Source organism: Corylus avellana, chromosome ca1 (assembly GCF_901000735.1).
Source record: "Corylus avellana chromosome ca1, CavTom2PMs-1.0".
Classification (NCBI taxonomy): domain Eukaryota; kingdom Viridiplantae; phylum Streptophyta; class Magnoliopsida; order Fagales; family Betulaceae; genus Corylus; species Corylus avellana.
The window spans coordinates 49,871,650-49,885,517 of NC_081541.1; the positions used below are offsets into that span (position 1 = coordinate 49,871,650).

At 37.4% G+C, this 13,868-nt stretch overlaps 2 protein-coding genes across 2 annotated transcripts; both read right to left on the reverse strand.

Moving 5' to 3' along the window:
* Positions 1-395: 395 nt before the first annotated feature.
* LOC132167350 (putative disease resistance RPP13-like protein 1) lies at positions 396-2,867 on the reverse strand. The gene has a single exon (XM_059578296.1). It carries the CDS (start codon positions 2,865-2,867, stop codon positions 441-443), a length of 2,427 nt encoding a protein of 808 aa, XP_059434279.1. The 3' UTR covers positions 396-440.
* Positions 2,868-6,563: 3,696 nt separating this feature from the next.
* Positions 6,564-13,166, reverse strand: LOC132174306 (DExH-box ATP-dependent RNA helicase DExH1-like). Its single transcript, XM_059585985.1, has 9 exons — positions 13,074-13,166; positions 11,791-11,883; positions 9,317-9,531; positions 8,634-8,793; positions 8,194-8,467; positions 7,914-8,106; positions 7,618-7,804; positions 7,047-7,415; positions 6,564-6,954 (listed from the first exon to the last, which is right to left on the reverse strand). The coding sequence occupies exons 1-9, from the start codon at positions 13,164-13,166 to the stop codon at positions 6,823-6,825; spliced, it is 1,716 nt and encodes a 571-aa protein (XP_059441968.1). The 3' UTR covers positions 6,564-6,822.
* Between the last annotated feature and the right edge of the window lie 702 nt (positions 13,167-13,868).

The window sequence follows — 13,868 nt, forward strand, 5'->3', positions numbered from 1 at the left end:
AGGATCGCCATCGATTAACAAAGATCTAAGAAAGGGGAGGTTCTGCAAACCCCATCCCATCCGACTTGCAATGAGTTTCTCACAATCACTTATCGAAATTGATTTCAAATTGGAAGGCAACCCCCCTTCAGGAAACGACTCAACTTTTGGACAATCACCATACCGAAAAACTCAAGAGCCGGAAGGAGTGTATGCATTTTGTCAGGAAGTGATCTCAAACTGCCACAACCCCCGACCATAAAGCTTGTAAGGTTGGGGGCACGCAGTCCTCCTTTTGGAAAAGAAACAAAATTTGGGCAAGACTTGATATCAATCCCCGTAGTGACTAAATCATGTTCATAATTTTCTGGAACCGTAAGAGATTCCAAATTGCCTACACGAAAGTGATTTCGATGTGATAAAGATTTGGGAATAAATCTAATGGAAAGGACTTCACAGAATCACAATTCCACCAACGACAGTTTTCCAAGGGATGAATAGTCCAGGTTTGTTGAGAGCTCTAACTTCTTACAATATTTAATCTTAAGGGTTTTTAATGTAGAGGGAAGACCATCCTTAGGAAGGGACACAAGTGAGGAACAGCTACGGATCACCAACTCTTGAAGACCGCCATTGGAGTCTATCATTCCCTTGGGTAGAAACTCTAGTGCATCAAATCTTCCAATTTCGAGCTTCTGCATTCCTGGTGGCCATTCATTTAACAAAACCCCATTACAATCATCCAGACTCAAATTACGTATGGCAGGAGTCCTTGGAAGTGGAGTCACCAGTTGCTGACAATTAGTAATATCAAGTATGGCTAAACAAGGAAGATGGACAGGCAACCCTCCTGTTAGTTTAGGGCAGTTTCTAATATAAAGCTCTTCAAGTTGAGGAAAACCTACACCCTCATTTTCGTCACCAAAATAATTCCATTCCTCCCACTTCTTCATATTCTCAAACTTAAGAACTTTGAGGGCACCAAATGGCTTAGATGAAGAAGAACCGCTACCAAAAAATTCACTACCCACTGTAACAACTTCATCAAAACCAGCAATATAGAGGTTCTGCAGAGATTGTAGCTGCCCAAGGGGTGGCAAACTGCTGCAATACCTACAACTTTGTAGCTTAAGAGATGCTACATAAGAGAATGAAGGATGCCCTACCCAATCTGGAAAACTTTTACCACCGTAGTTTTTAATAGTGAGGCTTTCCAAGCTTGTATAGGGATGGAGACTATCAAGTACACTTCTCTGACTTTCTGAAAAATTAGTATCGACATTCCATTCCAATACCAATTCTTTGAGGTACTTTTTATCCCTCAAGCTTGCATTCTGAGCATCGGTAGGAGATTCAATATTTTGGAGTTCCAATATAGAAAGCGATCCCTGAAGATTTGTAAAATTTTCCAACTCTCTGATGCAAGTCCCACTACCTTTGCCAACGATAAATTTAGTCAACGTCTGGAGGCATTTTAATCTACCCAAATGCTTCGGCATCTCTTTTATGCCACTTTCAGTAATATCAAGATGACGTAAACTAATGAGTTTCCACATATCTCTTGGCAGTTCAACAAGCTGTCTACAATGTGATAATCTCAATATTTGCAAATTGCATAATTGACATATAGAATTGGGCAGTCTTTCAACTTCAGTGGAAGAAAGATCCAAGTAGCGTAGGTGTTTATGTTTGCCAATTGAATCTAGCAATTGATCAGTAATGTTGTTATAATGGGACAAAGAAAGCAGTCGTAAGCATCTTAGAGTAGGAAGTAAATCATGTACTACCTTTTTACTCAAGTGGTAGAGGGGACAATTATAGCCTGACATATTTAAATGTAGGAAAGTGCGCAACTTCTTAGCTTTGAGAAGGGTCTCAAACTTCTTTAAGCTATGATATTCTTGATTGAGAAAATAGGACAAGTGGCGAGTATTGTTTACTATCTCGTGAGAATAACAACCACCCTCCAACCTTGAAATAAATTGTCCAGATATAAATTTTGCTAAATCGCTCACGAGATCATGCATTACAAAACATGACTTGTCGTTACTTGATTTTTGGAATAATGATCTTGATTCTAGAGTGAGGAAATACTCATTACCAACTTCTTCCATTGTTCTGTTTTTGGATTGATGTAGGAAACCTTCCGCCATCCATAACAAGATTAATTGATCTTTTTTGAAAGCATAATCATTTGGAAATATTGAACAATAAGCAAAACATTGCTTTAGAGGTGAAGAGAGATATTTGTAACTTAATTTTAGAGCCGGAAGAATACCCATCTCATCAATTGGCAAATCCCATAATTCACTCTTCAATATCTTAACCCATTCATCATCTGGTTTAGATCCTAATAAAGCACCAATTGTCTTGACTGCTAATGGAAGGCCTCTGCACTTTTCAATGATTTTTCTACCTATAACTTTTAACTCACCGTGTGCATTAGAGTTACCATCATGGAATGCATGTTTTGCAAATAGTGACCAGCAATCTTCTTCTGGTAACTCCATTAGACGATGAGAGATTGCTCTAGCAATTGATACAACAAGATTACTACGTGTTGTTATAAGGACCTTACTTCCTTGTGCCCCATATTTGAAGGGTTTACACAATGCCTCCCATTGAACATAACTCTCATTCCAAATATCATCTAAAACAAGTAGAAACTTCTTTCCCGTTAAATACTCCCTTAGTCTAAGTTGAAGTTGATTTAGATCCTTAATATCACAAGTTGACGAAGTTACTGCCTCCAGAATTGTTTTTGTTATCTTGAAAACGTCAAATTCTTCAGAAACACAAACCCATGCTTCAAGGTTCTTAAAGTGCTCCTTCACCTTGTTTTCATTGTATACAGACTGAGCAAGGGTGGTCTTGCCAATCCCCCCCATGCCGACTATAGCAATCACGCCCATCTCATTGCCACGTGCATCATCTGAGAGTATCATTTTAATAATTGCCTCCTTGTCAACATCCCTACCACAAATATCAGATTCTTCAACCAAAGAAGTTGTGGGCAATCTTTCAGATGATTTCCCTCCAAAACCCTCTTTAAGACCTATAAGATCCTTTTGTTGTGCTAGAGATTCTAGTCTGCCAAGTATCTCTTTTATCTTTGGCTCTATTTGTTGGACAAAAGAATTACGAAAAGCAGAGATAGACTTTCGTACCTTGCTTGCAGTGGTTTGAAATTGAGCATCCAACTCGCTTCGCAAGGCTTGAGTAGCAATCTCATCCAAGACGTGCTCTGCATCATAGACCGCATCTTTCAGCTCATCAAGCCACTTTTTCACGACAGGCTTTGTAACTTGCACTTCTTCAGCGTCTTCAAGCACTGCAACGAAGGTCATGAATGATGTCTCCAACTTCTTGAGGAGTCCTTCGGAGAGTTTTCGATGCCGAAAGAACTCAACGAAGTCACCAGATGCCATTTTTTCGAAAAAAGCTTGGAGGAAGGGAGAGAGAAAAATGGTTGCAATCTCAGCCATGTTTTCTTGTTTGGAAATCAAAGGAAATGAAGGAAGGGGAACGCAAGTAGCAGAGCAAAAGCAGAGAGGAAGCTGCGTTTTGCTTTAACAGGGAAGAAGTGGACTTAAAAAACTTGACTTCTGTAGAATGTGCCATCTACCATTCCATGCAAGACAGTCCACTTCTGTAGAGTTTTCGATGACTTCTGTAGAATTTTATCAGTTAGACTAATTTATAGACATTTTAATGAAAACTCAGCTATCAAATTATTGTTGTTTTTATTAAAGACTTAATTGCAATTTTACGAAAGGTTAAACAATATTTTTAGAAATTGTGTTTTTATTAACTGCATTTTCTGGACCATATTGAAATGAAAATTTTCAACATTTTGATACCCAAGAAGTGTGGACAATCCAAACATGAAAGAAAGAAAAATAAACTTCATGGACATTTCCTTTGAAAAAGAGAGACAGCGATCTAGAAGTACGGAATTACCAACAAATCGTCAATCAATAATTGTGCAAGTGGACTAGCATTATCTTGTTTAAGTGGAAGAATAGTATCAAACAGAGACCACAATTAATTAGGACCACAACTGGAAGAATATTATCTTGTTCTTGCAATAATGTCATGAAATAATAGGACCACATGATCGTGGGAAAGCGACTCGGCTTAGAGCATTCATATATGACTAAGCAAATATTTAGTTAAATTTTAGCTAAAAAAATCACATTTTTTTTATTTTAGCTACGTACCCACTTTTTTAAAACACCTATATTCGGCTCAGCATTTTAAATATTCTTTTTTATTATTATTATTAAAATTCAAGTGTCACTCAATAGCAATTTGAGGAGAGATCATAAAAATAATTTTTTTATTGAAGGAGAGACGATAGAACAAATTTTAAATTAATATATGTTATGAATTGTTGAGCTACAATGCTCAGCAAATTTGCAACAATGGCAAACCATTGTTGACCAACTACAGTGCTCACTTTTAATTTTTTTAGTTTTTTATGTTATATATTTATATATTTTTTATTAAGAGTGATATATGTCATCATTTTATTAGTGCTGACAAGGCACCTTAACAGAATCCGTCAAATATTTTGATGGAATTTGACTGTACGGACTATTTTTTTTTTTTTTTTTTTTTTTTTTTTGCATACTTCAAAGACCTCTGAGTTCATTTTAATACTACAAAAAGCTAATTGTAAATTAGGTAAACCATAAGGACCGATTTTGCATTTTTTCCTAACTATAATATACATATACCAATCCCTAGTTAAAAAAAGAATTCACTATAGTTGAAAATGGAAAAGATATATTTGCATAAAGTTGAATGACTCAAAATTTGTTAGACTAATTAAATTATCTCTCATTTTCATTTGTATGGTTGTCCCAAAGTGTTTGATGCTCACCACGGTTGAATTACACATCATGAATTTGCTTTCCCAGTAATTAACTGACCAAATTGCTAGTAATTCAGACAATTAATAGCACATATCAACATAAGACCTACTTTCGAATCCCTTCTCCCCCTCTTGTGTGGACATGTCAAAAAAAAAAAAAAAAAAAAAAAAACATAAGACCTACTCGAGTAAGTAAGTCCCATAAAAATCTCCTTATACTTGCTGATCATGTCGCTAACAATATGAAAAGACTACACTAGATCTCAATCCACACATCACACTCTTATCGTCAAAAACACGCAACATTGGAATGTATCACCTTGTGTGCATATCCCTCATGCAAAGCTCATTTCTAACATGAAATCATGTCAATGTCAGAATTATATGAGCAAAATTTAATGGGTATTTCTTGGTGATTTGTAATGGATATGCAATTGAAAGGGATATTTATTAAGATAGTGGATAGATAATACCAATGCAATATATTTTAAAATGATAAGAACAATTCGAGATGTTGAAAAAATCTCTAGAGAATTCAAGCCAATACAATATTATGATTTCTTGCCCTCTTTTCCGTTGGTGCCCATTGATATAGGCTCAATTCTGTTAGAATATTCTAACTGAATGGCAGCTCTTCAACCCATACACCTATCCAACTTCTACAGTTGTCCAACCTGAAACGCAAACTTGTAAAGCAATACAAAACGCAAGGTAATACAAGATAAAATACAATGAGGATAACTTCTATAAGGAGTTGGTGTAAACCAACTCCTTTGTGCCTACCAATCATAATTGGACACCTCAGCATTTTAGAAAAAACCTAAGTTTAAGAAGAAAAAAAAAAACACTACCACACTAGATTCTACCAAAAAATGAGAAAAAAAACAATAATTAAAAAATTAATTAATTTTTTTTTAAACAAAAACAAAAATTAAAGGGCAGCCCACTTGGGGTGGCCGGCAGCCACCCGGCCACCCCATGGCCTGTCTGGGGTGGCCGGCAAGCCACCCCTAGGCTTGGGGTGGCTCGTCGGCCACCCCAGACAGGCCATGGGGTGGCTCGCCGGCCACTCCAAGTAGGGAATGGGGTGACAGCCAGCCACCCGTTTAATTTTTGCTTTTCTTTCTTTTCTTTCTTTTTTTTAAAAAATAAATTGATTTTCTAATTATTTTGTTTTCTCATTTTTGGTATAATCTAGTGTGGTAGTGTTTTTTTCTTAAACTTAAGTTTTTTCTGATACGCTGAAGTGTCCAATTATGATTGGCAGCACAAAGGAGCTAGTTTACATCTGCTCCTTATAGAAGTTATTCACGAGTGCAATTGTTAGAACGACGAAGGGAGGGTGTTGATGCTTGTGTTAAAGGCTTACATTTCTGACCTAACAGTAGCTGAAGCTTTTACAGCTTGAAAAGTTGCGAAATTTAACAAAGCCTTGAGGTTTCAAAATATTATTCTAGAAGGAGATACTTTGAAAATAATGCAGTACGAAGAAAATGACTGCATTGGAGTTGGTATGGGCAATTATTGATGATACAAAGATTGTGTTAAATAGTCTCCAGCCATGGTTTGTGGGGCACATCAAAAAGGAAGCCAATTGTGTTGCTCACCGTCTAACGAATGAAACAAGTTTGGATGAAAGATTATCTTGTATTTATCACAGATATAGTAATTTATTGAGCCTGTAAACACGAAACTAGAGCATTGAAAAAATTTCAACCCTTATAGATGTTATAGCTAAATACAAACTGAGATCGCTAAAACATCCTCCATGTTATTTTTTCCTACATAAAAAATCATAAAATTAATATTATAGCCACCCAACTAAATTACATGCATCCTAATGCCCAAAAATGTTAGTGGCAGAATTCAATGGTTCTCATGTTGCTTACTAGGAAGGAAAAAGAAGAAGAAAGGAATGGCAGCAGGACTGCTGCTTAACTGTGTTAATTTGGAAAAAAGTAGAGACATTAGTAACGTGCATCATGATTGTGCAATAACTCAACCACAGCAGCAACCACTCCTTTTCCCTCCACAGAAATGTCCAACCCCGGTTCCTCAATCTTCCTATTTAGAAGCCTATCAAGTTCCCCACGCAATTTCTGCAAAAACCCAAAGCTAAATATATAAAGGGAGAAGGAAAAAGAAAAGGAAGAGGAGTCATAAAATCAATAAGAAATCTTGAGGACATTACCCGTATTAGCTCTAAAACGCTCTTTGATGCAGAGAAATGAAGGTAACCACCAAGCATCTCAATGCCCTCCCCGGATTTGCTAGGGATGAGATTACCACCAAATAGAAGTAGAGCGTAGTCTGATATATTTGTAGAGTCTCGGACGTAGATGCCAGTTGTTTTCACCTTTTCACTGTAAACCATGTACGGCAGAGGGAAGAGATGAACCCCTGCATTGACAGAAGCAGGATGGATGTCAACTTTCCCAACCTCTTTAGTGTAGAATTGTGTTCGCTTTCCACTTCTTTTGCACTGCACAACATTTGGGTAGAGTCCAGCACAAAGGATTGCACAGACCATCTCCAAATCATGGCTGTATTGGTTGTACGCCTGCACAAACATATAACAACAATTTTCATATGGTTATATGAGAAGGAAATAGAATGGCAAAGTTCATCAGCCACAAAGTCGGTTGATGAGGAATTCTTGGGTTGAAATGTTAAATACTGAGAAATAAATAACACAAAAAGTGGTGAGGGGGGGAGTAATGCTTCACTTTAAAAAGCAAAAATTGAAAATCATAAAATCTTACATTAGCACCCCTTGATTTGTCTACAAAGCCAATGTCTGATAATAGATCTAGAAATTGCATTCTCATATCGTCCATCAACTGCAAGGTTACTGGGGACAAAAAGCTATCCCAACAGAATGCTCTTTCCCTTCCATTTCGTTTTGCATCCTTCCATCCTTCAAAGGCTTTGAGAAGTGCTATGTGGTCACTGCATCAAAAATGTGTGCAAAATTTTGGAATTAGCGACAGAATCAAGGACATATTTGGAAAACTTCAGATGCAAAGGTGCAGCAGAATAGCTCAGCTTAATGACCAACCTGCAAGAATCACCAGCAAAGGATCTTTTTGCTGCATCAGCTTCCTCTTTCCTACTTATTGGTAGGACAAAAGGGTCACGATGTGCAAGGGCTGTGGCAATTGTTAAGGCAGGATTGAGGCATTGAAAGATAGACCCCATAAGAAGCATCTTCCCAATATTTGGGTCCAATGGTAGAGTGCAAAGATGGCGACCTTTACACAAAATTATTCAGATTACAATCACATATCATCCTAAAGGTAATAATCCGATAGAGACAACTTGTATTCATTATTGCGTACCAAGGGGAGTAAGCTCCTCCATATCATCTAAAGCTCCAATTGTTTTAAGAAGTTCAATTGCATTTTGAACGGCAAGAGAATCTGGGGGTTGAAGTGCTTTGGCCAAAAATGATCCAATAGTTCCAAGCTGCAAACTTTTGATATTCAGGCATAGCTCTTGCAAAGGTGTTCTGAGAATCTCAGGTAACTGATACTGAAGCATTGCATCGTGGATCATTTTTGGATATAGTCTATAACAAATTCCAGGTTGCACACGGCCAGCACGACCTCGTCTCTGAAATTGTTTAACCATAATCAACAGAAAAGAGGGGGAAGATAAAAAAGGAAAAGAAGGGACATCCAATTAAGCAACATATAAATTTAGCTAAATAAGCTGGAGAAACATGTTTCAAAAAGAACCTCTCGTTTGCTATTACAACTTTATGGCACTAACTGTATACCTGATGTGCGGAAGCCTTAGAAATCCACGATGGTAATAGACAAGCCAGTTTGTTCAGGGCATCATAACTAGTTTCCTTTGCCTTTCCACTGTCTATGACATACACAACATCATCTATAGTGATACTACTCTCTGCAATATTTGTTGCCAGCACAATTTTCCTACAATAATAGATAAAGCATAATAGAATTTAGCAAACAAAAAGGCAAGAATTTTAGAGATTTTTGTGACGTGAAATTGTAAGGGGCTTAGCAGTGTTCCAAATGACATTCTACAGTTAAATACACGGAAAAACTGAGTACTATGGTCAACAAACTCTAACACTAATGGTACCACAGAGGCTCATCACTCTCACCTTTAACGATCATACCAGGCTGCAAATAAACAGGAAATTATTGATATGTATGCTCATTAGTGTGAGAATCAAATGAACTGAAAAGACGCTATAACTAAATGAGATTCATGCACAAGACTGCATTCCCATTCCTTTGTGCCTTCGTCCTCTTAATGTAAGAAAACTATTCACAGTGAGCCATAATTGAGCTATGTAATCCATATATACAGCTGATAGACAACAAAGAAATACTCACAAATATTTCCATAGCAACGTAAAAGAACTAAACAATAAAAGAAGTAAAAATAATCTTAATATTAAAAAGATAAAATTAGTAAAAGTAAGCTTGCCTCTTGTTAGGGGGAGGACGATCAAATATCTCACGTTGATTGATGGTGGGCATTGAACCATGTAGGGGAAGGACCAGAAACTTGCTGGGATTGCCAAGGAAGTTGTTTCCTTTAACTTTGTCAAGTAGCTTAGAAATGTCATCCCAACCTGTAAGGAATACAAGAATAGCTCCATCACCTTCATGGCGACATATATATTCAATTGTCGCCTCCACCTACAATTCAACACCAGTGAGATGACTACAAGAAAAATCCTAATTTGAATTGGAGTCCGAAGATAGATATTAATAATAAATGATATTGCATAAAGGAAAGCAGAAGTAGAAATATCTCATCTTTGGAATGGAGTGGAAAAAAATCTATATAGCAAAACTGTCATCCCAGTTCCCCACCCAAGCAATATATAACGAGCACATCCAGCAATCTCCTACTAACGAATTATGAGTCTGAATTGCAAAAAGGAGAGTGCCATCTGAATTGCCCACTGAATTGCATCGGTGGGCAACAAGAATAGCCGTGCTTAACTTATAAACCTCCAGACAAACAAGAACCAATTGAAAAAGATGGGTGTAGATGTCTCCCAAAAGCTGCATGTGTGCTAAGTATATATCTAATTCAGGTAACAAGACATCATCCACACCAAAATTGAAATCATTTTAGTTTTAGAGTTATCAGCATCTCTCAAGGGTTATAATCATATCTTTTTCAGTTTTTTGCCACACTTGTCTTGCAGCTGGGTTGTAATAACCACATCTGTTTAAAAGAATATGAAGAGTTATCTATTCCATTTGATCTCCCTGCCTTCCACTTGAAGAGACCAGTTCACAAGATCAAACTTTCTAAAATTTGATTCTCAGTCACAAATAATTTATATGTAGTAATTTTAGTTTTTTTTTAGTATTATTTTCTACTCGGAACTTTGCAGCTGGACTGGGGATTGTCTCAATGAAAGTAAGAGAGATCATAATAATATCAGCCGTAAGATTCACCATTAGGAGAATAATGAACTAGGCCTACTCAGAGTCTGCTATTTTCTAGAAAGATAATTTTGTAAAAACTTACCATCATTGTCAAGGGCAAGGCTTAAGATGGATACAAATTTCCTTGGCTGCAACCCGATATAAATTTTTTGTATATAACAGGTTTAACATGGCACTATTACGATAAATCAGTCATTAATTAAATAATTCTACATAATTGTAAGAGCTGGAAGGCAGAAGCCTAATATAAGCCAGGGGCAACAATGGCTAGTATGACAACTTCCTACTCCAAGTTTTCTTCGATCTAAATATAAATCTCAACTCTAGTAGTTTTCCAAATCAAATCGACAATGTGAGGTCCCTCAAAACATATGAATCGTGAAGATACATCAATTGGCAGTCTGACTCTAACAGTTGTAATTGAAATGAACGATGTCAAGTAGCTGGGTGAAAAAAGACCAAGGTTACCACAACCTGATGAGAACTTTTGCATTTCAATTAGTAACAATCCAAACAATACCTATGCTATTAGGCCATATTTCTGTGTTTAGTGTTAAGTTGTCTACCAAATATCTGTTTCCATTTTGCATGTCATGATCATCGTCATTGGAAAAAGATTGTTCACCTATAACGGTAGAATAAACATCTAAAAAAACACAACTACTAAAAAAAATGCATTACAATTTTTTAAGGAACAAATAGCCTTTGCATATAATTGTAATTTTTTCTTCTTTTTTTTTTAGAGGAACCTCAGGCAGGGCCACTTCATATACCAATCCCTGCAGGATTAACCCAAGACCCGTATAACGCACCCCCACTACACTGATCGATTAAATATGGCTTTCGCCAAGGGTATTGCACCCAAGGTGTTGCCCCAAGGAGTTGTTCACAAATTTTACAATTTGTGAACAAAACAGAATGTTGCTTTTTTTTTGCTGGGATAAGACAATATTAGCTGAAAGTATGATCCTCAAGGTTTTTCTGAACCAAGATCTACCAACCCCTCCCCAACTGTTCACTTGAGCCAAAACCCATGTGGCACAAGTATGATCCTGATGCTGATATGTAATTATTCACTTCCTTCTATCATAGTAAAAATCTTTCTAATAATAAAAAGTTTCATATTAATACAAGATCCTATCACATTTTGGTGCATTAAGTTCCATCTAACATGTGCCACACAAGAAAGAGGGACAGATAGCATCTTTGTTTCTTTGTTTCTTTCTTTTTCTTTCTTTTTTTTCTTTTTATTAAAAAAAAAAAAAATTGCTAAGACTAGAACACTTCTCATGATGGATGTTTTAAGTTTCCCATTAGTCCTTACAAATAATAGGCACTGTCATGGAAAAAGCAACACACTTGAGCACACAAACATCCGTCAAATTGCTAAGCATAAAATCAGATCCAATACATGTTTTTCTATCAGGCAAGAAAAGTTCAAGCTACTGATAAAGAAAGTTCTCTCCATAAATATATAGATACTCAAGTACGTACCAGACCCAAATCAAGTTGTGAACCAGACCAAGCTTCAAGAGACTTTCTCGTAGATGTACTATAATTTTTGTAGTGAGAATCAATATCAATATCCTGAATAAAACAAAGCAATATTGCAGTAAGTATATTATGGAATCATAGCAGAAATTCCTGAATGACACATTTGAAAAAATGTAATGAGTAACTCTACATATAATAGCCAGAAAAAGTTCATTGGGAATGTGTCATCGAAAGAACACACAGAAGAAAAGGTAACAGAAAAAGCAGGAAGGAAACCAATATAGCCCTATTGTATGCAGAATACAGACATTAACAGTTGGCAATGTTGTAAAAGCACTCCTCCCTTGTTAATCATATGTATTAAGTGTGTCTGCACTTATAAAAAAAAAGTATTTCCTGGAAGGGCCAAAACAAAATAGAAAAAGAAAGAGTTGCCCAAAAAATTAGCAGTGTGAGGATGGTGGTAGAATTAAAGGCCTTTTTCTTCAATACCCTATATCAATGGATGGCTGCCTATGAGTGTCTTCATGACTTTTTTTTTAATCTTTTTTTCCTTTTTCTAGTTAGGTATTTCTCTTGTATACTTCCTATGTACTTGGGTGCACCCTTTTGCGTTTTAATGAAGTTTGTTTATTTATCAAAAGAAAATTAGCATCCCCAAGTCTTAGCTTGTCTTCTTGATATCTTGACTTATGCGGACGCCATATAATTTTCTTTTTCTGTAAATTTTAATATTAAAGAAAGATACATTGGCAAGGACATAAGAGTGTTACATTCAATGTGTCTCTATCTGTTGCAGACTTGCAGTTTCAAGGACCATGAAGCAATCAGATGCTAAACCAAGAGACATAAAACAACATCTAATGGAAACCTTATCTATGGTAATATTTCAGAATTGTGGCAGATCATGTGACTGTAACATGCAACATGAAAGTTCTAGCTGCTGACTAACTTCACTTGGCCTTGCTCACAAGCATGGACTTCCATCTTTTAGAGAGAGAAGCTCCTCCTTCTCTCTAAAAGAAGCTTTCCACCTCCTTGTGAGGTTCACCTTCCACCTTGTGTGGCTGCCTGAGGGAGGAGGGATGGAATTTTTTCCCTCCTTCCTCCCTCCCACCCTTGTTCTCCTTCATTTTCTTCTCTTTTTCTCTTGTTTTCCCCTTTTGTTCTCTCTTTTGTTTCCAGTCTTTTTTTCCCCTTCACAGCAGCTCTCATCACTCCTCCACCATCACCGTTCATCACAGTTCCATCTCCGCCACAAATCGGCCGAGCCCAGCCTCCACCTGCCATCCATCAGCCTCCGCAGCCCCCAAACTGGTGTTTCTAGATTTGGTTTTTTCAAAACCCGATCTATCAACATCAGGTTGCTCCTCCATCACACGAGCCTCACCACCATGCTCTACAGCCTCTCAGCTTCCCAACGCAACCATCTGCACCTCCGTCCAGCCAACACTCGCCGGAGCGTGAGCCACACTCGCCCGAGAGTAGATCTTACTCGCGGACGCGTGGTACACGCGCTCCGGAGCGTGGCTCCTCCGCTCTACCCTTCGCCCGCCTACCTCCACCCCTACCGGTGTTTGGTGGTATTTTGTTCCCTTGCCGCTGCTGCTGAGGGGTTTTTGCTTTCTTTCTTGTATTTTGCTTTGCTTTGTGTCTTGTATTTATGTTTGTTGTGTTTTGTTGTTTTTTTTCTGGGTATTTATCTCCTCGAGCTACTCTTGTTTGATATTTTTGTAGAGATTGCTTCATCAACCGGAGATCGGTTCTCCCCTACAGCAGATCCAGATGGGAATTCAGTGCCTCTCCTTCAACAGCCTCCTTTTGGAGGGTGTTGTTGTTTCAAAGCTAGTCAGATCTTTGGCTTGCTTAAAACACCACTTTGATGGTGCCATTTCTTGGTCTGTTGACAAGGATCCAGAGGACCGGGCCAATTTTTGGCCCATTTCCTATTTGTTTGTATTTTCTGCATTGTATTGCTGTTTTGGGTTTGTTGTTGGGGAGCCCAACCCCTTTTCGGTTTTTTGAGTCATGTACCCTATCCTTATTTGCTCAAAAAAAAAAAAAAAAAAAAAAAAAAA